The sequence below is a fragment of the Catharus ustulatus genome, chromosome 16 (genome assembly GCF_009819885.2).
Source record: "Catharus ustulatus isolate bCatUst1 chromosome 16, bCatUst1.pri.v2, whole genome shotgun sequence".
NCBI lineage: Eukaryota > Metazoa > Chordata > Aves > Passeriformes > Turdidae > Catharus > Catharus ustulatus.
The window spans coordinates 12320003-12346141 of NC_046236.1; the positions used below are offsets into that span (position 1 = coordinate 12320003).

The following is a 26139-nucleotide window of genomic DNA, read 5'->3' on the forward strand; positions in this document are numbered from 1 at the left end:
TTTATTTCAAAATTCAAGAGTTCAAAGAAAATACATTGCAATTGTTTTAGCTTTTTTGAAGATCCCAAAATAAATTATATAAAATACTTACACAGTTCTAAATATTAAAAAGATCATAAAAATTAATGGTGCTCTCATATGCCAAGATTAATCCTTTTCCATTTTGACTACATTAGAAGTTGCCTGTGTAGGGATTATTTTTAGAGCTATGCAGGAAACAATAGTTTTCAGGTCTTGATGCCTCAGTAAAGATTTACAGGCAAAGGCACTTAAGGGCAAAAAGAGATCAAGAGAGATAACATCCCATTAAAGTCAGATCCTGCACTCACACACAATCTCTAACTAACACTGCTGCAAACTGCAGAAGGTTTTAAGTCAGAAACATTATTGCATCAGAATGGAAAGTGTGCTTTTAGATTACACAGGGTATAGGGGAGTTTAATTTTAATTCAAGACCTTGACACCCCCACAACGTTTTCAGGGTTTTCTACAGAGGTGTTATTCAGAAACTGCTTGTATTGGGCCAATCTTGGCAGGTTTGAGCCACACTGATTTTTACTGTCCTCAGCTCCCTGTTAAGGAAAAATGCCATTTATTCAAAAATTAACTTTTTCTGCCTTCTCTGTGCCAGATTTATGGGTGCTGGCATTCAGATGGATAACCACAGAACCAAACCTAGTGTCAATCACTCCTCCCTCCAACACATTCCATCACAGTGTACAACAGGACAACACATCAGGCTAATGCTGTGCAGGTTTCTCTTCCTACTGTACCAAACTCCTGATGTGTAGTGAACATATTATTATCTTCCACAGTAAGATATGAGTTTGAAGGCCATCTCAGAGGTAGTATCAGATTTTTGACAGCTGGGAGATAGCACCCCCAAATTTAGGAAGTTTTAGACACATTTTGATTCACCCCAGAAAACACTTGCTCCCTTTCACCCTGGTTTCTGCCTTGGGTCATCCCAAGGTCCTACCCCCATTTATCCCAGAATTTGTCTATTGACAGGGCTGGTCACATGCTCAGCTCAAACACAAGCCCTGCTGCTCTGTATCAACTTCCCAATACTGTCATATTGCTCACTACAGCACAGTAAAGTAATAGAATGTTTTCTATATTGCATTTGCTGCCCCAGTATTTCCCTATAGGATGACAGCCAGGCAGGTATTTGGTGTCAGCCCTGGTCCTGACACATTACACACTCTCCCTTTAATGTGTCAGACCTCATCTCTGGTTACCCTCTGGAGGGATCCATGACAGAGTCACAGTTACAGACCTGAAATATTATACACAACAACTCAGTACAGCACTGCTTCCATTTAGCAAAATGACCCTTCTTCTTAATGTGACTTCCAGAAAAAGGAGACAGATCCCAGCTTCTACCAGAAGGATCTATCCCTTTTCTTTTATATATATATATTTTTCTCCTTCCTGCAGATGACAGTCATGTGACCAAAGCACCAGCAGGAAAAATTTACCCAGTGGGAGTGCAAATGACATTCTTCAGACTGCTTTGGGTATGGAGAGCTCCCAAAACTGCCTTTGGAAACAGCACAGGCAGCATTTCCACCGATGGGATTAAATGAAATCAGCTGCATTGTGCTGCAGCCATCCAGTTTCCTCTTTGGCTGTAAGTACTGGCACAAACCATGATAAGCCTCAGATAGTGCTTCATTGAAATCACAGAATTGAGACAGCCCTGACTTATTGGTATTCTGAGAAACAGTGGTGACTGATTTTTAATTTAAAAAAGGTGATAAAAATCTTGTATTTGAGAGTGTGCTTTTCTGTTTACAGGAGACTTTATTACTCTTTGATGACAAAGAAACCATTAGTATTTCCAGAAAACCTTCACCACGTGCTTGTAAAATTAATTTCCCCTTCCAATAAGTATTGTGATTTATCTAGTTCACCTTAAAAAACCCACACACATTTCAATGGCTTTGAAGGATATTGGTGCAACCAACAGCAGGAACTATCCAGTCAAAAAGTACAATCTGCAGAGAAGATCTGGAATGATCCCCCCAGTTAAATCCTCAACTGCCCATCAGCCTTTGGTCTTTCCATGGATAGTGAGTGCTTTTCCTGGATGCAGTCCTAATTTCTGTTATAATCCAACCTACCACTTCTGCTCCCAAACCAAACTGCCTTGATTAGGCATGAGCAATGTAGCCAGGTGAACACTCCAGACACTTCTATCTCCTATGTCAAGTACCTTTACAGAGCTGACCCTGCAAAACACACACAATGTGTGACTTTTTAAGCAAAAAAAACACTCACAAGGGTATCCCTTCACAGCACACTCCTGCTATCACTCACCTGCCCTTCCAAATCCCAAATCTGATTATGTCATCAGACATTTCAACACAAAACAGTACTACACTATTATCATACACACACATGGAAAAGGTCAATAAATAAGAAAACCCAGCTGATACAGTGGGTCTAGAATAGCCCCATGACAAAGAAATGGCTTTCTAAAAGCCTTTACAAGGTCTGCACAGACTGTAAATGTTCAATATAAAAATAAAAAAGATTAAAATATAATACAGTTAAAATACAGTGAAACAGAGATAACAAATACCAGTTGTGCCCCTTTGCATACATGGGCTAAAAACTGGAATTATATAATTTACCACTTTCTGATTAAACAAACTATTTTAGTTGACCTGGAACAAAACTTCGGCATTAAATATCTTTAGGTTTTATTGCTTTCATTTCAATTTGACAACTGAATTCATAATCCTCATTGTGAAGCAAAACATTAAAGTGTTTTGGTTGAGTTTTTAAATCCAAACTCTCTGATTACCAGGAAGGTAAGGTTAACAGTCAGTCAGTGGCTTTTAGCCACAAAGTCTGCAGAGACAACATATCAAAGAATTACTCATTTGTGGCAGAAATCATGTGAACTGTCATTAAAAAGGGGTGATATTCCCCCTTTTCCCATCTTTGATATGCTTGATCTTGGTACAAATAGTTGTGTTGGTGAACCAAATAACTGAAGATCACCAGAGCCTGTTACCACACCTCAGAAGTGGCTGTAGCTTTTCTTCACCTGCAGCAGGGGAGGGACAACAACGATGTCATCGGAGTCGTCGGAGTGAGCCTCGTCCAGGGGCACACAGGGAGCAGAGCAGCACCTGCCTGGAATGATCCAGCAAACAGGTCATCAACAAACAACTCTGAGCAAAACAACCCTTGTGCCAAGTGTGGCACTCCCTCTGAGCCATTCAGTTCCCAACCTTACCTGCAGTCATCCAGTTATGAATGACTCTGATCTCTTTGTGCATGGAGCTATTTCTGCTCCTCTTTAATGAGCCAGAGTGCACAGCAGGGTTTGAGCTGACACACTGACCATGCATGAGTTCTCTTATTGCCTTTAAATCTTTGCAAGGGGTTACACACACCAAGTAAAGCCATTTGATACTGAAGCCATCACAGGTCAAAAGCAAATATTTATTAAATGGCCAGAAAAGGAAAAATTGACCCAAGCTTAAACTACACAGAGAGCTCACAATGAGAACTTGACTCAGATCTGGATGGACCAAAGGGAAATAGATGCAAAAAAAGGTAGAAGCTCTCAATCCCTCTCTTTAACCTTTATGCATGTAAAACACCCAAATCATTGTTCACATGCTGTTCAGCTGTAATGACAATAAAAATAGTGACCACACCATTGGGTTCTTCCCTTTATTTTTTATTTTGTTTCTTTGATATTTTCCTAGGTGTGCTTCTAGGCATCTCAACCATTCCAGTGATTGAAGAAGTGTTCAGGTTGTGAACAGATATTCCTGATGATTCCAGTAATCACTGGAGAATCAGAGGCATGAAATGAGTATGTACAAAGTCCCTGACACAAGAAGAGCAGAAGCAGCAGCTTATAACCCCTGTGCAAGAGATGTAGGAACTAAATGATGACTGCTATTAATACCTTCCAGCACAATATCCTCCCCTCAGCTATTAATACCTTCTAGCACAATACTCTTCCCTCAGCTCCACTTATTTTTCAGTTCCAAACATAAATTCTCTGAAAAGACTCTCCCAGAGAAGAAAACAAACCAAGACAACCTGTGGTAGAAAGAGGAAACAGGCAAGAAGCCACAATCTGAGGTTTTGACCTGAACTGGAGGGCACACAGAGAATATTACCCAGGGAGAACAGACCTGCCATGGGTCTTGTAGAGAAATAAGAGATTCCTGACACAGGAAATAAATATCCTGGTATGGAAGAACAGGCATAAACAGAAAGTGGAACACGGAATAAAGAAAAGGGAGCACAACTGGCCCAGGAATTGGAAAAAGAGTGACAGACAGAGCCTGAGAATGGCAAGGGGGATGCAGGAGGCCATTACACTGACCTCAGCCTAAAAAGGAACACATGGTTTTATAGCTAAATGAAAATCTTTTCTGCACCAGTCAACAAAAAATGTCAGAGTTTTTCAGGGAGATTTATGAGACAGTAGCACTGTTGATATGGAGGAGCAAAGGGAACTGCCAAAAGCAGGCATGATAACCAGAAGAATCAAGAATAAACATACTATACATGAAATAGCTTAATATTATCCAAATCACCCCTAATTATATCCTGCTCTTGACATATGAGCATATGTCCTCATTTTCAGTTTTCTTGGTGCCTGTGAAGGGTAAGCACTGATAAGAGTTAAGGGTTGTATGCAAACTCATGATGATTCCAAAAAAGCCTGAAATGAAGTTAACAGTTGCTGCCAGAGTGGTCAGTAATATGCAAAGAGAAACTGCCCTTAATCAAGATTGCTGTGCATGTACAGAACATATTCTTCCTTCCTGTCCCTCCCCTGATAGAACAAAACAAAACACAACACCAAGTTTCACAGGCTGAATTGTTAATATCTGTTTCATTTCGAGGGAAACAACAGAAATGGCTTTATAAAATCTCCAGGTCCTGAGAACAAGCAAAGCAGCACTGAATAATACACTTTACAAAAAATGTTTTCTTTTCCTAGAAAATACAGAGACATGTAACCTGATGCAAACAATGAATTACAAGTTCTGCAATGCTACACCAGGATTGTATACATTCATTCTAGCAGATGTATAAGGTCTTTTAAAACACATTTTCATCTTCCCCATTGTTCTTAAAATAATGCCAGAAGAGTAGTGAATTTAAATTATTTACTGCAATACAGATATTGACTGAAAGCTTAAGATCATTCTAAGACCTAGAGGTCATGAAATGCAAGTTTGGACTTGGGACAAATGAAGAAAGAACTTGTTCAACAGCTGTATGATTTAAAGCTTTAAGAATCTGATTGCTTTTAAATCACTCAGCTGCTCAACAAGCTCCTTGTCTCTTGTCCTTTCCAAGCTGCAGGGTGACCACTGAAATCCCAACTTACCATCAGACCCCAATTTTGTCACTGGATTTTTGTATCAGCCATGAGCTCAGAATGGCAGGGAGGGACTTTCAGTTAATTTTAACTTTAGCTTAAGCTACATAAATCCACAAAAAACCAAACAGAACACTCAGAGGTTGCATTTACACCTGGATACTCTCCTTCCTTTAGGAGGTTTTTCCCAATTCATTGGGAGATTTTAACCATTGCCATGCACCAGGACCTACTGCAGACAGCTCAGTGCCAGGCAGTGCTTTGGGCAGCTGTGCAGTTACAGAAGCACATTCCCAGTGTGCCTCTCCACAAAGCACCTGGATTCATCCTGTCCTCATCCCAGAGCTTGAAAACATCTCCCACATTCACAAAATCAACAGCAAACAAAACCTGGTCTGCTCCCAATCACTCCTTTTTGATATTCAGCAGGAAAGGACTGCAAGGAAGAAAGTTTGAAAGTATGGTTTTCTCTCTCTCTCTCTCTTCCAGTATAAACTATTCCAGAACTTCTTCACTCATCAACTTGTCATCATAATCTGCAATAAAACTTAGCTTAGGAGACTTCATAGCTAGACAATGACTGTGCTCTGCTGGTATTCATATGACTGTGTTTACTGGACTTGCCTCATCTCACTCTCTGTGGGTCCTAGATGGACTATGCATTTAAGGGATTCTCTCTCTTTGAGTAGAATTTCACAACTGATTTACCCTGGCTGTAGAGAGAGCACACCAATAATGCCCAACTGCTGCAGTACAGCTCAGGCAAAACAGGGTGCTGCAGCAGGATTTTTCTCCTGGATACTATCACCAGATATAATTAAAGTCATTCAAAACTCAAACATCTTCAGAAGCGAGCACTACTACTCCTTCACAAAGTAAAATGTGCCTCTGAATATGGAACACAGTGAAGTTTCCTAAACACTTTTTCTTCTATTGAAGTGTTACCTCTGTTTTCACAAGCCCTGCAAATCTGGCTTATTCCCCACCTCCTATCTTAGAGAAACAGCCTCACTGCTTCCAGCATTCTGTCTCTGAGCAAGCCTGCAGGGACTGGCAGCTTTTCCCTGACAAAAAATCTGAACCAGTGTTTCTCAGGTCACACTCAAAGTTGCTCCTTTTTTCCCCAACTGGTCCATAAAAGCCTAAAAATCCCACTCTGGACACAACCAGGCCTTTTCAATTTAACTCCTTTGAAGCTGCATGTCCAAGGCTGTCTTATCTGCAGCATTGTTTTGCCTTTCTTACCCAGTACTTCTAACATCCTCCTAAAAGCCTCTTTGGCTTTAACTCCATCTTCTCACAAACAGCAACAAAGAATCCAAGAAGAAAACCAAATGGCACAAGAGCCATAAAAGAGATTTTCTCACTGTGTATTACAGCAGTAATTGTTGGCAAGGTTATCCAGGACTTCATTTTCCCCCTGACTGCAGCAACTGAAGATTGCTAAATGCACATGGCTGCCTAGGATGGCTCTTTTTAGCAGATGTCTGTCTGTCTTCTGCAGAAATAAGTTCAGGGTGGTGGAAATGCTCTCAGCTTGTCTATGGCTAAGGGCCCAAAATGTGATGGGAAGTACCAAACTCCAGCTACAGGGCTGAAAAGAAAGCAGAGAGGCAATAGAGGGGAACACCATGTTCCCTCAATAATTGCCACTTACACCAGAGAGACCTTCCAAACCACAGCTGGGACAAGCAGACAAAGCACTGGGAGGAAGCTGGTGCTGAGACTGTCAGAGCTTTTATTTTTTATGTAGGGAACTGCACGTGCCAGTAGAAGCAACATGCCACCAAATGAAGCCACACACATGGAATAGAAGGATGCACATGTGTGTGCACATGCAGATGTTCTCTATAAAACTGTGCATGTACCCAACTCAAAACACCCAGACCTCTGAACACAGGGGAGGGAGATTACCAGGGAGAGGAGATGTGAGGACTGAAGGTCTCTGGAGTGCTGCTGAGCCTGGTTTCTTCTCTGTGATGTGAACTGCAGGATCTGCTTTCCCACTGGGGCCACTGGGCACAGAGAGCCTGCAAAGAGACACACTCAGAGCACGAGGCACAGAACAGTGTTTGCAGTCTCTCTTCATAGACTGTGCTGAAAAGTTTCTTGTGTTGCTACTCTATCACCTGCAGAAGTGATCCCAGACACAGAGGTGACAGCCATGTAACTCTGCTTGTAACCATGGCAGCCAACATTAGAAACTTTCAGAGCAGTAAACCCTAGAGAGAAAGGAAGTATTTTTCAAGACAGAGTCACCATAAACCTAAGCAGCAATCAAATCCCTGCATCCTGCCTGAGTTAAATGATTTGATGGCATTCTAGCTTCTCCCTCTTCTTCCTCCACATATCCCTTCACCTGCACGTGTCAGGGCTTCAGATTCACACATTAAGCAAATGTATCAGCAATCTGTGTGATAACAACAGTAACCTTTCTGTTCCAAAGAGCAATTATTTCACTTTACTTTTCCTCACTGCTACGGAAGAGAACATGCAGCAGGATATGGGAAGACTCCTGCTGCCACAAAGCTCCTTTTAGTTGCACATCTTTAGAATCTTCTCAGGAACAAGCTCTCCCTTGTCTTTTTTGTAACAATGGCCTTGCTCTCCTTCTCTGCCAAGGAATCCACACTAAAATTCTATTTAAAAATTACTCCTCTCCTGTCATAAAAATGATTTTGCTGTTGCATGTTGCAGAAGCATCTAGCCCTCACTTACCTCTCCTGAAGCAGTCCTGTACGTGCTAAGTGAGCCCTGAAAATGGACTGGATGAATGTCACAATCTCATCTCTCTCCTTGCAATCAGAAGAAAAGCTCAAGGAGTCTGACATGGAAGAAAGGCAGGAGTTCTGCAAAGCAATCAGATTAAAGAAAACTGACATTTTACAGATTGCACAGAAGCTTGACAGAACCTTTCACAATCTCACTCTTGATTGTGAAACTGGCAGTAGAACAAACATCCAATCTTTTGGTCTGCAGTTTTTAAGGTTTTGTAAGACTAAATCAGCAGGAAATGCAAATCTGATCATCATATAAGCTTTGAAGCATCAGCATTCAATTAATGAAAGAGTAGACACCTGCAAGGAAAGTTCATTTATTTTCCAGGAAGGAAGCCTTTTGAAGATTAAGGAGGTAAGACAACCTTCATAATGGATTTATCTTCTGCTTGTATCAAGCCAAATATTCAGTCCTCCTACATTGGCCAGTTTATCAGAATCAAAGAGCATGGAAAGTACAATCAGATGGACAACCTGGATGGAGAATTACAAATTAACTATAGCCTGCTAAAGGTCCAAAGGATATTTATACAACCTGGCAAATGATTTACAGAAACTGAATGTTTAATTGGGAAGGAAATTTCTTCATATTCAGAACTAAATAATCTGGAGCAAACTGGACATGACACAGGACACCAAGTCTTGGGCAGAGCATGCCTCACCAAGACTCCTTTACTTTCCAATCCAATAAAAGATGTTTTCCAGATTCTTATTGCTGAACTTTGATGAAAAAAGTTTATCTATTACTCCAGTGACTGAGTAGTGAACCTTTGAGAGCAGGTAAAGTTTTGAACAGCACTCCAAATTAAAGAGTTAAAGGATGTGTTATCTGATGGGAGAACCATGGGGAAAAAAAAGACTTAGTTACAGTCTTAGAGGTCACAAGGCTGAGAAGTTACAGCTTTACTTCTAAGAAAAAGTGTGAACTACAGAAAGTAAGAAGGGAATGAGCTCAGTATCTTTCTAGAATTACAGTGGTGCTGCCAACCAGCACATTAAAACAATCACCAGGTGATTCAACAAATGAAGCCTGGAAGTCAAGTCCTTAACAATGCAAGATAAACACAGAGTGATGCTGGGACATCCATCTGCCCCCACAATTACCTTGGTGTGAGACTTTGCATCAGGCACCCTGACACCCAGCAGCACTTTCTGTCGAGATAAATGTCCTCTGAAGGCTGCCTGGAGCAGAACAACTGCCTGGCATGGAGAGAAGAGGCCATTAGCTCCTCTGAAAGATAACCCACAGACATTACACCTCCAGGGGCAGCTCTGGGGCTTAAATTCCATCTGGGAGGTGCTCAGGACTGATCCTATCAAATGCAGTGAAGTTCTGGCTGCCAGCACCAGCCTGTATTTCACCAACACAGCACCATGCTCCCATTCCCACATTAGATTCTGGCTACCCAGAGGGCTCTGAGCTGCTCTGCTACAATCAGAAACCAGGCCAACCTGGCAGACCCTGTGGTGATGACACTGAATGCAAGGCCTTCCACTCCCCTCAGAGATTTTACTGGGTCATAATCAACAAAAACCATTTAGAACAGCATGTTTGTGCCATGTGGTTTGAATCAGTTCTAATTTCTGAAAACGGGATTTTTAATGTTCTGGAAAAAATGCAGGTAAGATGCTACATTGCGCTATTTGAAAAAAAACAGTTTAATTAAAACTCTTTTACAAAACATTCATCAAGAAGTGACTTTGTGTGACAAATTTGTCAGTATCTTCATAATTCCCACAGACATTTCTCCTTAGCAAAAGCTCCAAATCCTATTTCAAGTCTTTCTGAAGATCCATCATAATGAAAATTAAATCATGATTAGAATTATCTCGTTCAGAAAAACTTTCTTGCCCAGTAACAGATTCTGTTCAATATTTTCAGAAACTTTCACCTTGCAGAAGGTACCAACTATGGAAAATTTTTCACCAAAATTATGAAACCACTGACAAAACACATGACACAAAATCAGGATGTCAGAGGGAAGATTATAGGCAGCATGAAGAACAAATATTGTCTTGGTTGTTTGCCCATTGATACAAATTAAATCTGTTGTAATGTTCTGTATCATAAATACACTCACCTCATCCAGAGCAATTTCTTCTTTCTGAAATGAAAGATGCCCATGTTAATGCCACAAATATATACAAGTTTTAGCTAATAAAGCTTTGCCAAATTTTCCCAATCATTAAAAGACACAGAAAACACACATCCCAACCCCTGCCAAACCCAACATAATCTCTCAGGGTGTGTGGATAGATGCTAAAACAAGAGCAAGGTTCAGAGGGGGATGTCCTGATAGGAGAATCTCACCTTGGTTTTGTACATCTTCCAGTGTCTCTGGATAATTTTGGCTGCTTGTTCCTTCCTGTGATTTTCTTTGCCTGTAACTGTGCAGACTGGGGGAGCCTGCAGAGGAGAATCTCCAGGTTAGCACACTAAAGACACAGAGCTGGGAGGGAACAGATCACAAGTGACTCAGGAAAATCAGCTCCAGAGCTCATCCTGCCTGCAGGGCAGAAGGAAGTTCAAGAGGAAACTCTCAGTTCTGAACCCTGCTTGTGCTCACACTCAGCATGGAGATGACTCTGAGAGTGAAACACATCCCTGCCCATTTCAGCTCTCCCAGGGCATGGGAATGGAAAAGTTTCCATTTGCACAAACTCCTACTTCCTCTGTGCATTGCTAAGGCACTGCTAACCTGCTGCTTTGTTGCTCAGAAATGATTTGTATTTTATCAACAGACTGAGAACAAAAGTCAGGTTATCTGATGTTGCAGCTCTTCTCCAGGAAAGACAAGTATTAATTAACCAGGGAAGTCTCTCATGCTCATCCTGGCAACTGTGGCCCCATAATCATCTCTTTAAGCTTACTGAGCTCTGGCCATTGTATGACACCAAGTTTATGTAAGTTGGCATAAATCTACTCTTCTATCTTAATGAAGCTAATTAGAGGAAAAAGGAAGAAACCAAGACTAAACCAAGATTTTGTTGCAGTAATTTGTCCCAAGGTGTGGTTGCATATTCCACTTCTCACCACTTGATCTTTTTGATCCCTAATTATCCCACCCTAATTGTCATACCTCACACTCCAAACAAAAGTTAACTGTAAGTTTAACAGACTAATTTAATTTGTTGGTGTAAAATTTTAACTAGAGGAACAAGAGATTTTATAGACTCTGAAAAAACCTCTTGATTCTGTGAAAAGAATTTATTTATAACCTAAAACCGCCGAGCTCCAGGCTTAAGTTTAGCAAATGGATCATGTCATATTAAAAATGACAACCTGCTATTAAAATGAGAAATTGGTAGGAATTTAGTGATAATTACAAATAATGGGAACATTTCAATAAATGGATGGTTACTGGCCAAGAATATATATAGTCTGCAGAGGGAAAAAGGAGCTGTTTGTTGGCTGTTTTTAAAGACTCCAGTTCTTTGGTATTCCAAACATCCTCTAGCATCCATGAGCTTGTAACACACAGAAAAGAATCTACAGAATGGTACAGTATATCAGAAAGCAGAACCCTCTTAAGCCACTGGACATTTTTATTAGTATTTTTTACAGCCTGTATTTCAGGGTCTATTTATTTTTAAGTGCAAATCAAAATCCCCAGTAATAATTTCCAAGTAGTATTTAGTGAAATGAGATTAACATGGCCACAGTGCTCTGAAAGCAGCTCTGTCAGTGCCCATCCATCTCTACTGGCCAATTACCTCACTTGGAAGAGGGACAGAAGATTGCAGAGATAGCAATTTCAGACATATTTTACAAAACCCCAGACTGATTCCAGAGCCACACTTAAGACTGTCCAGGGTTAACAGATGCTCATATACATTTATTAGGTATTAGAAAAAAAGGTTATGAATACCTCAACTTTAGGAAAACTTCACTTGAAAGTGAAGTTCACTGATTTCATTGTACTGATATCTTCCTTAATTCTTGACTCAAAGCAGCAGAATTTAAACCCCCTCAATTTCCATGATAACTACTGTTCTACATCCTGTAAATCTTCCCATGAAAAAGCCCCTCACTTCCATCCTGACAGAAAAGCCAGTGAGTATTTTCTGACTGGACAGCACTTGTGCCATAAGTGGCCACCTGGCCAGCAGAAAAAGTACTGAAGAGGGATTTCTATCTTTTGTCATTCTGTCAGTGAGCACACTTACCTGTGTTTCTATGCTTTATCTAACTGTCAACTCCCACAAAACCTCCCTCTATAAAATCAGGCTGAAATTAGGCAACGGCCTCAGATGCTGTAAGAAGGTAACCACAAAGTTTTTGGTTTTTTAGGTATTGGGAAAAGCCCCAAACTAAGTCTTTTGCAACATTACACTGGACAAGAGAAAAAGCAACAGCAATGCAGAGGATCACTAACAGAACAGCTTTAAAACTCCCCAAGTTGCAGTGTTAATTATTGAAATAACTTATTTCCAACAAATATTGAGAGTTAACCATCATTACCTCTATTACAAGATTTAATGCATCTCTGAAAAAACACAACTAGCAGCTCTTTAGACTGCCACCTCCATTTGAAATCTGTATCAGGCACAAGAGAAAAAGAAAAACACAATCAAAAATGTGGTTGTACCTTATTAAGCTTTTCCACTGTATCTTCTGCCATTTGCCTTTTCTCTTCCTCCAGTTTTAGCTCCAGCCTCCCTACTTTCTGTGTCAGGTTCTGGATTTCCTCACTGTGGTTGGAAAAGCAAAGATATTTATAGCTTATACAAATTTTCTGTTGACCCTGCTTTGAAAATACTTAACCTATTTCATAACACTTGGTTGCTTTGGGTTTGTTTTTTAAGGCTAGAGAGGGAAACTGCTCAGGATGATACCTGTTCTCATAGAACATCAATTCTCAATCTGTGATAGCACAACCTTATGTTAAAATCAAGAAGTCTCAAGGTTACTGTGGTAACCTTGATACTATTAATAATGTATTTAGATCTACTACAGTTTTATATTTGTCAGTCAAAGTCCTTTCTCACAAAACAATATTGAAACCACTTTTTTATGCTTCCCTTGCACAGGATTATCACTCAGTTATACAGAATTCAAGGAGTAACTGGAATGACAAAGAGGTAACAGTCTAGAAACACAGGCTAAGGTAAAGAGAGTACAACGTTTTCCTAGAGAAAAAAAATGTCTGAGCCCAACATAAAAGCTTTTTCCATTTATCTTATCAATTTTTATTATAATTTAATTCTTATTTTTACTATACTACTTAGTCTTGCACTTCCTCTAAAAGCACTCTATAGAGCTCTTCCTCTAGTAACTTACTCCATCCCTCCAAACACTTCTGCTCAAAAGAATCTTGCTTCTTGCAGTCCAGATGAACTCCTACAGAATCTGAGCCACTTCAAAAGAGAATTACACTTTAGGAGATTTTATTTTTGGGGTTCTGAAAGGATCTATTAATATAAAATGCTTTACCTTAAAGTCTGCTCTTCTGTTCTCTTTTCTTCCATCTTACTTTGCCACTTCTGCAGCTCCTGTTCCATTTCAGCCTTAGCCTGCAGTAACTGCTGGATATCTAATCTACAAAGGTACAAGGAACTCTAAGTGATACCTAAGACACTCATACTTCCACAAAGTAGTTATTTTTAATTTAAACTTCTAAATAATTGGGTTCTCTCAAATTCATAAAGTAACAAAATGTTTAATTTTTCCCTTTAAAGAAAACGAAGTGCAAGCACCCATTTCTGAGGAGTAAAAGGCCTCCTCACATGCTCTCACTGTGCATTTTTGTTCAGAGGTGACACAGGAGGCAGAGTGTCACCAAGACACCTCCCTGTGGGCATGTCCCTGCTCAGAGTGCTCAGATTAACCTGACACACCAAACAGCCCAGGCAATACAAACAGCAAATCTGTCTGTTCTGTCAGAACAGAAGCCACAGAGCATCCTAGGGCACAAAGTTTAAATGGAGAAAGTGGGAGAGCAGGATAAAACATGTTGGAAAAAAAACCACACACAAATTTTTACAGCATAATACAAGCAAGAAGTGCTGCACAAACACATAACCCTTCAAAGGGTTTTCAGTGTGGTTGGCAGAAAAATAAGTCCTGAAAAATGTGCTAGAAACAAGCAGAAGTTCTCCTTTACTGTCCTCTGGTTTTTTTCTGCAATGTAATTTTATGAAGCAAGTAGGATTAGAAAGAAGTTTTTGAAATAAAAACTGAAGGGATTCTCAAAATTAATTTTCTAGCTGAAAATGTGAAGTACTTATTACATCATTTAATAACAGGATCAGAAATGATGAAATAATTCACACCCACAGAAGAACATCCCAGACAAGAATCACACTCAACTCTTTACTGAGCAGGAGATTCTGAAGTGCCTTCTTATCACTCTTCAGTTTCTTCACCAGCCTTTGGAGGTGACAGCATTCCTCCCCATGGTCTAAATGTTGGGATGTTGGATGATCCAGGTCCACAGAAGGTGAGGATGACACAGCAAGCACTTGTGATGCCTCACTGTCAGCTGAGGACACCCTGCTGCTCTCCATGGCACACACTTTCTAAGCAGGGTAAATTTACATGGAAAACACACACCAGAAAAAAAGAATTAAATGTAGCATGAAATTACTTTATTTAGGCCATGAGAAAAGATCAAATGGAGGTTAATTCTAAAATAAGCATCTATATTGATAAAAAATACAGGGAGGGAGGGAGGGAGGGCTCATGCTACAGGTTTTGTGTATGAGGCAGAATGCACAAGGCTGAGACACTGAAGGACAACATGTCAAGAGAACAAGGCAGTGGTTCTGCATTTTCTGCTCCCAGACAGGTAAGAAAGTCACTTATCTATGACCACTTACTTTTTCTAGATCCGAAATCCTCCTCACCAGCCTCTGTCTGCTCCACTCACTATAATCTAAATACAACAACAAAGCTTTAAACATTTAACTACATCCATGGGCCAACACTGTTCTTGCTGTTTGAAACTTCTGGCCATATCAAAAGACCATTTAAAGATCTCTGAACGCCAGCTTTAAATGTCTACCAATGAAAAAGTGAGAATGGACTTAAAAATATCTGACTTCTAAACCAATTAGCTCTGAAATCCATATAAGCCACTCACGTTCACCAGTTTTCAGCTATTCAAAAGGTTCCCTCTACCAATTCCAGTTCAGAATTCTCAGGAACAATACTAGAGGAAATACAAATCTGACTGGAGAAATCAGAGACTCCTGAAAGGTTCTCATTCCAATTTTGCCACTCCTGAATCTCCACCTTTGTAACAACACCCTTATTTCTACCTTTGTAGGGTCCTGCTGTCACACATCTTGCAGATGTACCCAAATCCCCCATGTTAACAGATTTTCCAGCACATACTTTTTGTTTTAGTGGGAGGAGGGGAACTGCTCAGCACATGACCCAGATCTTCCTTCAGCCTCTGATTCTCAGCCTGCAGTTCCTTGATGTTCCTGGACATCCTCAGCACAGCAGCATTCAGAGCCTTTAGTCGTTTCTGGGTGTCTCTGCCCTCTGTACTTGGAAAAGGGGTCAAAACCAGAAAGTTAACTTAAAAGCAGAGAACAAAGAGCAGCATTAAAAAGAGTGGAGCAGCTTCACTACTCAAGTCAGATGGCTGAGCTGACAGCCTCAGCTCCCCCTTAATAACATTTCTCAACTCTTTTTTTGCTGGAGGAGTTACCTATTCTTTTCTGAAAAAGCATGCAAAAATCATCTTGCTCAACACTCCAACAATTGTTTTAATTTACAAAGAAAAAAAATATTTTGAAACATTGAAAATTCATTTATTACTCTTACTTCCTCCCTCACTCTATTCCATTTATGCACAAACAAGGGCACTTGTATGAATGTTATTTATCTTATTTTCTGTTTGTTTTGTTAACTAACCTTATAATGCTTTACCAGCACTCTGTGAACCTCTGATTTAAAAAATGCTTCAGCCAACTGTGAGACTGCTCCAAAAAACTGCCCAGCAGAGAGAGCCAACCTGTAGGCTCTGAATGGCTTTTCTTCACTAAAAACATTGAGACTGGGGGAGAGAGAGGGGATAGACAGAGATGGAATAACTCTCAAACAAATCCAGCACCCAAGTGTATTTTCAGATAACTGAGAATGGTGCCTTACTGTAAAATAAACTATCCTCATGTCTATGAACCCCAGAGAGATTTGAAACAGATTTGAAGAATATAAAGAAGAATATTTGAAGAATACAGCTAATATGGAAATAAAAGGCATCAGAAATGGGAAAGCCTGCTACACGCTAAAATGACTTTAAATGTACTACGGGGATTTTAATTTTTTTTTCTAATAAAAGGGGGAAGAAATCTGAGCTTATAGATGTGTAAAGTTGTAAAATTTGTTCACAAAACAGATTTCTAGTGAGATTAATTGTTTTTTTCTTTATTGCTATGAGAAAATTACTAAAAATTTACTTCTGGAAATAAAAGCCTGAAGTAACTGATGCACTCAGTTTTGCACAGATGCCACAATCAGTGACAATCACAGAACCTTACAGAATCTTATTCCTTAAGAGGGAATCTTACATCCCATCCACTGGAATAATTACAAGGTAAAAGGGCAGAGAGCCTACAGTTAACATATCAGAGTGAAAGGCTGAATTTTTAGCTGATCTCCTTTTTAGAAATTAAAAGGAAATGAAGAAAAAACAAAACAAAATAAGGCTGTCCAGATGTCATGGATGACTATCCACACAGCTTTTTTCATAGGGAAAAAAAGAGTAAAAACCAAAACACAACACATGATCAAAATGGGGCAGTGACAGGAATAATAGAAATCATAACCACACCACTCAGAGACATTATTTTAGGCTCATCTAAATCTAAATTAAAAAATCTATTTCAGTCCATTTTGAGGGCTTGAAAAGTTAGTTACTAGCTACAACTGGATACTACAGCTTCACATATAAATAACCACACTTCAGTATCAACACTGAAAAAGAGAAGCCAAATGCCATTCACTTCAGCCAGAACTAATGGAGACAAGCATCATGAAAGAAATACTCTCAAACAACTCTTTCAATATGCCAGAGTCCTGACCTTCAACATGATTTATTATTTCAGTGCTCAGCCTCTCCAGTAGAGACTGACAGTCACGTAATGGAGAGAGACTGCCCTGACCACCACTTTTTGAAGCTATGAATAAATGAGGACAAGGAAGAGACCTGATGACTCATTTTCACCTCTAAATAAATTAGGTGTGATGGTTTAGAGCCTTGAGAACTGGTCACTGCAGGCCTGAGACAAAAGATTTATTCTTTTTTTAAAGTGACAAAACAAATTGCAGTTTTCAATCCATGAGCAACAGTGAATGAGGGAACCTAAGGAGTTCTCACATGTTTCTATCAATCTAAATAATAATACTCAGTGTTAGGACAGTTGTCTGTACTCAGCACTAGGAGGTCAAGTATATTTTGAAATGGTGTGGTTATGAATTTTACTGTCCTACAAGACACTCTTACCCTTTTTCCAGCTCAAATAACACTCACTTGCAGCAATGCTTTTAATTTGCTCTCTTGGTGGAGCTTTGTCTTCTGCTTTTGTGATTTGACTTTTATTGCCTCTATAAGCTGTTCACCCTCACCACCATGCCCACACTTGCACACCAGTGACAAGCACTAGTACAAGCTTCTCTGACATAATTTACCAGTCTGTGCCTCTGTACCAAAGGAAAATAATGTTTACTCCAAGAACATTCTCTTTGCAGCATGCTCTAGAGCAAGACTCAAGTGAGAAATGCCAAACATCCAGGGAGTTTGTTTCAATTACCAGAATAGATGTGATTATGAGGGAAGATGTAACAGAGACAAATTTTCAGCACTACCAAATACTTTTTAAATACTTCTGGTATTTTTCCACATTCACAAAATGATCTATCTACAAGCAAAAAAAACGTGACTAAGACATATTTCAAGGCTGGGAAGCCAATCAAAGCAGTACCAAAAAGCAAATCCAGCAATCTAAATGACAAAAACTGTTCCCATGTAGTAGTTTTCCATCAGGTAAAGTAAGACTTGAGTGATGTGTCAAACATATGCATGCAAACATTTGCCTCTAAAGAATTAAACATACTTTTTCCTCATAGTCTCAGACTTGGCCAGGAGCAGTTGGAGGCGATGAACCTGTGAAATACAGATTCCATTAAGGAGCATTAGCAATGTCAGCTTCCACAGCAACATTGGTTCATTAGGTGAAATTCAGTACAAGACTCTCTGGGTAGTGGCAGAGTTAATGATGCCCTCACTGTTATATTTGCTTCCATCTCACATTACACTTATGGATGTACAGTGGGTTCTATATTTACCCTTTTTCATTAACACATTCAATTTATTGCAGGAAAACATTTTTTCAGTACATACAGCTGGAGCTATGAGAATATGAAAACCTGCAAGCAATGACAGGTGCTGCTCAGGTACAAGACACTTATCCTAAACATTCCATTTACACTTTGACTCAACAACTGACCAGCTTCCTGTCCTGCATGCACCTGAAGGACCTGCCAAACATACCTCTTCATAATAGGTTTCCATGGCTAACCTCACTTCTTCCAAATTACTGGTCTTCATGTCTGCCTGGAATTCACTGGAAATAGAATAATACAAAAAATAATCCAGTCAGATCAGCAAAGACACTGCAACCTGGTGGTTCATAATTTTGTCATTTATAATTGACAATACGTTCTTGGGAGTTTATTAAAATGTCTTAAGGAATAGAACACAAATGAAAAATAACATGAATTTCCAATTCTCTTGGTTAGCTTATCCAATACAAGCCTCTACCTCCTACCCCCTCAAAGTCATACTTAATAGTGTTGTCTTTCTCCTTGCAGTGCTCTTCGAGCTTGACAATCTTCTGCTTTAATCCAGTAACCACCTACAGAAAGAACAAAGAGCTCCTGAGTCCTTGAATAATCTGTCTCTTCATAGGTCTATTCCTGTCTGCCCTGTCTTTATAAACTGTACCTAATCACATATACTTATTTCTACATATTTCAGTACTTAGTAAATCATACACATCTGTGAAAAAAGAGAACACTGATGAAATCAGATGCCTGATTTCATAAAGAGCTTAAGAATATGGATACACAACCATCAAACAGAAACAACACTGCCCATTACCTTACCAAAGCAGCAAACAATGGGGAGAATAATCCCTAAACAGACTCAAGACAATGACAAAGAAAGCTCCCCAAAATAATGTTAATTCTAGATCTTTGTTACTGACCCCTTACCTGCTAGCAGAGATAAAGGTTATGTGATTCCAAAATTGATTATTCTTTCTGACCTGATTTTATTTTTAGTGGTGTTTCACCTTAGCAAGAGGAAAAAGGACAAATGAAAGCAGGAAATGATAAAAACACTCTTACCCATCCATTATCAGTCTTCTTTTCTGACAAAGCTCGTGCCAACTCAGAGCCCTGCAAATAACACAGAAAAAACAAGTGACCAACTCTGCTATTTTATTCTACTGCTGGCTCTTTCCACAGAATTTTCCAATCTGCTCAACCCCACAGTCACTTCACAGTCCAGCAGCTGAAATTCTGAACTCCCTATGCCCATAGCTTTCTTTCAGCACATTTCTCCCAAGATGTGGGTCTGCACACAGTGACAGCCACAAGAAATTCAGTAAGATTCAAGTCTGACTATAACCACAAATGCTTCTTGTCAGGGCCAGACAAGGCTGCCCTTCTGCCTCCTGATAAGGTCTCAGGACTGATGAATCCATCACCCTGCAAGAGTTAACTCCCTTCTACTCTCAGGCAAAATATCCAGAAAGTGGGTCCCAAATGAGACAGCATTTTAATTTTGCCTTCAGAAATTAAAGGCATTTGTGCTAAATGAACTTGTCTGCAGTGCATGGCATCATCTTCCTTTGAACTGAGCTGCACTGCTGATCTGAGATGCACAGACCAGAAATCCCTTCACACCACCTCTCATATTCCAGCTCATCACTCCTAGGAGTCATCACACTACAAACTCCTACTCCTTTGCCTCATTTTTATCCCCTTAAGGAACACCCACCCTGGAAGGATCCAGCAGTTGCTCAATCTGTTTATCCTTTCTATTGTTCTCCTCTTCCAGCCGACGGAGTTTTGTTTTCATTCGGTCTCCCTCATTCTTCTGAGCTTGTATTGTCTGTAAGAGGGCAGAAAAAATTAAAGTATATTTCAGAAATAGTAAAATGCAGGGTTTTCACACGGAAACACATTTTGATGTCAAAACCAATTCAATTATGATGGCAAAGATGACATGGAAAAAGAGGAAAAAATAGCCAAAACACAAAACCATCCCATTGGAGCAGGGCAGGCATCAGGACAGGACAGCTTAGGGAGGAGACAGAGGGAAGATAAAAGGAAAAGGTTTAACAGAAAGGTAACCTTATAAAAATCATCAACCACAGCCAAGGTATTTGTCTATAGGTAACCCCAGAGTTCAACAAACCCAGTCCTCACCCTTCATACAGTGACTAACCTGCACAGAAAACCCACTCTAACCATATCACCACAGTGAAATTATCTTAGACAGACACAAGTTTTAGTTTAGCCCCACATTACAAATGCAAAAAATGTGGTGGATGTCTCAAGCTGTAGAAATCAAAGTATTCTGGATCATTAAGGCCAGGACATGTACAGGATGGAGCAATGCCATGACCTTTTTTGTAAGTCAGAAAAACTGTACCTTTTTCAGTTCCATAATTTCATCATACATATCTTCTTTCTCTTTGTAGTCAGGAGTTCCAGGAATGTAGCCTACAGAAAGGGTATGTAAAATAAGTAGATCCAAAAGAGATATTTTTAACCAACTAGAAACCTTGCAGTTAAATATCTAGAACAAGTGGAAACTAGGGGAGTTTTTCTTTCCTCGAAGAAAAATCAGCAAGGAAATTAATTTTAGAACTGGAGGTGAAATGGAAGTGTTACTGTATGAAACTTCTGCCAGATTTTGCAGCCAATTTTTTCCTAATTACTTCTCTTCTCTGGTGCTATATGAAAATATCCCTCTCAAGAAAGATACAAACTTCACAGAAGACTGCAGTCTTCTCATCCCAATAAATCCATTATTTATAAAAGGTTTCTAAAAGATGTCTAGAATACATTTTTCTATTTATGCTTATCATGCACAAATACATCATCCTGTAAAGTGGCCAAAAACTGTGCATCACCAGTAAAAGCATAGGTGTCATTTTAAATGGAAGCAGAATTTTAAAGTTTACAGTTCTCCTTTAAGAAAAGCAGAATAAAACTTGGAAAGTTCACTCATCTCATAAAACTCATTTGATTTTAATGTCACAACCACATGATAAAACACTTTCTAGAGAAGAAGTAAAAGGAGTCAATTACATAGAAATTCAGACAAGCAGATGGTTTCTATCAATGGTTCCTAAACTATGTTTTGAAGTCACAATAAATTGTCTACAGCTGTCCCATTGAACCATATTATATTTGCAACATTTTCAGCTGCAAATGCATGGCAATTTGCAAAAGTTCTGAAAGCTAATAGTGATTCATTGCTCAAAAAAATTGGAAATCCCTGCCTTAACCAATTTAGGAATCTCAAGAAGTATCTCATGGATCATATTTTGACACATATATTTTAGTAACTAAAATGGCTCTTGCTTTACTGAAGCTAAGATCTTTTGCAATGTGTGTTTTCAAAGGGTAAAAAAGATCATTCATTTTTATCTACCCCACCATTAGAGTTTACCATTACTGGAAGAACGAGAATGTTTTGGCTTTTTCATTCCTAGAGCTTCCTTCAAATATTCTGGAGTGCTACTGGAAACGTTAGCTCGCACATGCCCCATGTCAACATCTGATTTCAGAGCATGGCTCAATCCTGCCAAGAGAAATGGAACAAAAATGCAAAAATCAGGGATAATTGTGAATTAAATTTGTGGAATTATTCTGAGCAAATGCAACATGGAAAGCTCCAGATGCTGTTAATTATTCCCTCTATGAATGCCAATGCTCTGGATCAGATAATTCCAACCATCCAAATAAATAACAGTGAAATGAATTCCTATCTAGCCTTTAATCAAATACAAATCTATTTTTTAATAGTTTACATATTAAGCTGTCCACAACAATGAATTTTATTCATAAATGCAAACATTTCTGTACCATTACCTTGTTTCAGAGATCCCAGCCACATCTGCCTTGGGTTTTTAACAGCTGCATTCTCCAAACAAGCACTGCCCGTTCCCTGCAGAGATCGCCAAGCTGCAGCTTTTTTAGGATACAGTTGTGTGCTTGAGCTGTAGGGAGACTCTAGAGCAAAAGAAAATATCTCAGTGCTGCCTTCAACAGCTCACTAAAATTCTTGTTGTTTTGTTCTTCAAAATTTCTGGACTCAATCCTATTACTTGTAAAAATAGAATTTAACAACGTATTTCACACTGGCTTATACACATAAAAACCAACCCAAAACTCAAAAAACTCTGCTATAAAGAAAAAAACACAATTGCAAAAAATGAAGAGGTTTAGAAAAAGGCAGAGTGACAGCAGTACGATTCAAAACATGTGGAAATATTTACATGTACAGTTTGGACAGGCATCCTTAAGACACCTGCACATCTAAAGTGTTATTAACAACACTTTAGGGTAAAATCTTCTTTGAAATATTCACTGGAAGCCTATGAAGGAAGGTAAATGGAAAAGTATAGCAAAAATCATAAAACCCAGCAAAAAAGGGACAAACTCAATATTAAAACTGCAGATCTAATAATAATAATAATAACATTGTACTGTGAAAAAAACCAACCAAGAACCCATCACAACAAATGAAACAGAACTGCTAAATGTACACACAGAGACCTATGACTGGATGGTAGAGAGCTCCAGTAATTCCAGAGTCTCTCTACACAACAAGGATCAGCATTTCTCCAAAAAGACAAGGAGAAAAATAAATTCAGAATGGTTGCCATCAGAAGCATAACATGAGAAAAAAGTAGTTTATGCTAGAGAATCAATAATTACAACCAACCCATAAATGTCAAGATTTTAGTCTATACAAATTGGGCTTCACAGGTTACAGAAGAGATCTCAAACAGGTGTGCTCTGCACACAGCAGTGAATAATTCTGAAGAGAATACCAAGATGTTGTCTCAAGAAAAGCTTCCAGTTTCTGTATCCCACAAACCTATCTGGTTTTGCAATTGCAGAATACAAAGTTTTGGAACACTTACTTGGTGACTTTGGGGGCTTGTGAAAAATCTTCTTCTTTAACTTCTGAAAGAGAAATGTTTTTTTTTTCATATTGAGAATACTCAGCTCTTAAGATTTCATCATATAATCTCAAAATTTCCTTCAATCTCCATTTTCCATGAAGATCTTTTGTTCTAATAAGACAAAACTTTTCCTATAGAAAAGGAAAATAGTAGCATTAAGCACATGCAGATTTGGGCACAGCAACGGTCACCAGAATGAAGGTGGGGCCAACTGAAGTTTGATTATACAGGTAAATTGTCAATTCTTGCTCAGAACATAAGACCTTTCCCATCAATATTAAACATGAGAAGCAGTAAATTCAAGATGATCCCAGAGTAGAGGCTTATCTGTAGAGCTCTTTAGCTAAAGGAGTTATTCAATTCCACTAAACCTCTCTAAAATGATTACTTAATCCCACAACTTGATAGAACAGCAAAATAAAGCCAAATATCATTTGTAGCCCCAGTGCTGAGAATCTGGAATTACAGAATCAGAATTACATCTGATATTTGAGGTTTGTGACTCAAGCCCATTGCAGTGCCACTGTTCACTCTCCTCTCTCTTGGTGAGCAGGAGGCACCACACAGATGCAGCAGGAACCCAGGGGCATTAATCAGAACTCACCATTGCTGTGTCTGACTCACAGGTTATCACAGACAGGCTGTCATCCCCCTGGGAAACACAGACAGGACATTTGCTACTGAACAACTGCTTGTAATACACATCCAGAAAACTTTCACAATTCAACACAGCTGGAGTGCAATAAATTCAAACAATAAATACTGTGACCACAGCCTCTGTTTCTCTTCCATTGCACTGCTAAAATGTCAATTGTTTAAGATAAAAATAAGCCATTTTTCAAAAACACTAAAGCCACTGAAAGATGCTGGGGCTCTTGCTGCAAGAGTCAGCATCATTTGCTCCAACACAAATAGCTTTGGGATATTGTGAAAGTCACTTCAGAACTGAACCATCATTGAATGCTTTGGGTTGGAAGGGACCTTAAAGACCATCCAGTTTCAAGCCCTGTGCCATGAGCAGTGACACTGCACTTGAGTCACTGAGAGTACACAGCATTACACCAGCTGAACCTTCAGCTGGCTCTGCATGAATTTCTCCATTTAAGCTGTAACTCACTCACTTCTTCCCTTCCTCACTCACCTGTCCTACCCCTGCTATGCCATGGGATTGTTCAGTTCCTACATTGAAATGGAGAAGTGCTCAGGCCCAGGGGAAAAACCTCAAACACAAGGAAGGTGACAAGCTTCCCTCCCTCTCAAATGCAAGCATATCCACAGCTGAAGGAAAATTTCCACTTAGCTTTCAAATTATCTCACAGAAAGACCTTTTCCACTTGCTGCTGACTCTGTGGCACTCAGCACTAATCTCTGGACAGGTGTTGATCTGTAAGATGCCTGTAAGAGGCAGGGGAGGGGATGAAGTATTTCTGAACCCCTGGCTGGCACAATAGAAGCAAGGACTGACAACAGAGCAGGTTAAAGAGCCTGTAATGCTGGCTGAGAGCAAGCAGGGATGCTCCTCACACATCACAGTTTTTAATTTCCTGAGGCAATGCTCCTTGCAGCACAATGATTAATTTTGTTATTTTAAGGTGCCTCATTCTGAAATATTTCTCTAACTGCAGCTATCGTGTTTGGAATCAGAGAACGTGGAGGGTGCTCAGCCTTGATAAATGGTAACAACAAAACATTCAGCAGGATACAAACATGCAGTAACAGCCCCAATACTGCTTGGTAACCCGCACAGCCCCTTTGCTCCTGCAAAACTGCCCCAACCAGAGCCACCTACAGCTGGCAACAACAGAACGTGGGGGCTCCCAAAGGGGCTCAAAACCTCCAAATACCTGCTGAGGGGGTGGGAAACAAATGCCAACACAGAATCACAGAATTATTTAGGCTGGAAAAGCCCTCTAAGATCATTGAGTCCAACTTACGACCCATCGCCGCCTTGCCAAGACTGAGTGCCATGCCCAGTCTTCCTTTAAACACCTCCAGGGACGGCAAATCCACCACTTCCCTGGGCAGCTCATTCCAACATCTAATCACCGTTTCTGCGAAGAAATTCTTCCTAATGCCCAACCTAAACCTTCCTCAGCACAGCTTTTGCCGCCTCCGCGCCGTGCTGCGGGGCAGTCAGGGAGACACGGGCAGAGCCCAGAGCCCCGCGGGCTGCAGGCGGCAGGAGCCATCCCACCGCACTCCGAGCCCGGGGGTGCCCCAAGGTTTTGCCCCGGCCTCGTGGGAGCGTTTCCTGAGCCGAGCCCGGGCCGAAGCGGGCCTAGACCTGGGGCCTTCTCTTCCTCCCCGCCGCTCACTCCTTACCAGCTCCCCCTCCGCGGCCGCCTCGCCGACCCCTCGGGCCATGGTGGGAGAGCGGCGGGAAGGCCTCACGGGGCGGTGAGGCCGCAGAGACCCCCTCGGGCCGAGGCTGCCGGTTCGGGGCTGGGGGCGGCCATGGCCCCCGGCGGCACTTCCGGGTCGCGGTCACCATAGCAACCGCTGAGCGGCGCCAGCGCCCCCATGCGGCTCGGGGGAATGGCGCACGCGCACTGCCAGGGGGGAGCGGCGCTCGGCCGGGCCGCAGAGCGCGGGTGACACCAAGCGGCTCCACAGGGAGCCAAACACCCGCGGGCGGCGGAGCGACCCCTGCGAGGGCTCCGCTCCACTGCCGGGCCGGAACCTTCTGCCCGTGAGCGCCGGGACAACTCCGGGCAGGGCGCAACCGCACCGCGCGCATCACGGGCACCGGCCCGCACCCACCGCCCGCTCCCGGAG

At 40.6% G+C, this 26139-nt stretch overlaps 1 protein-coding gene across 3 annotated transcripts; it reads right to left on the reverse strand.

Annotated features, from left to right (window-relative positions):
• Window positions 1-25829, reverse strand: IQCE (IQ motif containing E). 3 transcript variants are annotated; one of them, XM_033074249.1, is made up of 22 exons: window positions 25687-25829; window positions 23969-24016; window positions 23323-23365; window positions 22265-22405; window positions 21843-21974; window positions 20817-20887; window positions 20160-20273; window positions 19505-19555; window positions 18941-19011; window positions 18648-18720; window positions 18211-18260; window positions 15482-15639; window positions 14965-15020; window positions 14456-14664; window positions 13580-13684; window positions 12735-12837; window positions 10457-10552; window positions 10227-10250; window positions 9250-9345; window positions 8087-8217; window positions 7283-7398; window positions 1-3147 (listed from the first exon to the last, which is right to left on the reverse strand). In XM_033074249.1, the coding sequence occupies exons 1-22, from the start codon at window positions 25726-25728 to the stop codon at window positions 3032-3034; spliced, it is 2046 nt and encodes a 681-aa protein (XP_032930140.1). In that variant the 5' UTR covers window positions 25729-25829; the 3' UTR covers window positions 1-3031. The 3 variants fall into 3 exon arrangements, with proteins under 3 accessions (XP_032930140.1, XP_032930141.1, XP_032930142.1); XM_033074250.1 differs by lacking the exon at window positions 21843-21974 and having other exon boundaries at window positions 25687-25810; XM_033074251.2 differs by lacking the exons at window positions 1-3147; window positions 7283-7398 and having other exon boundaries at window positions 8099-8217; window positions 9250-9341; window positions 25687-25810.
• Window positions 25830-26139: the final 310 nt, after the last annotated feature.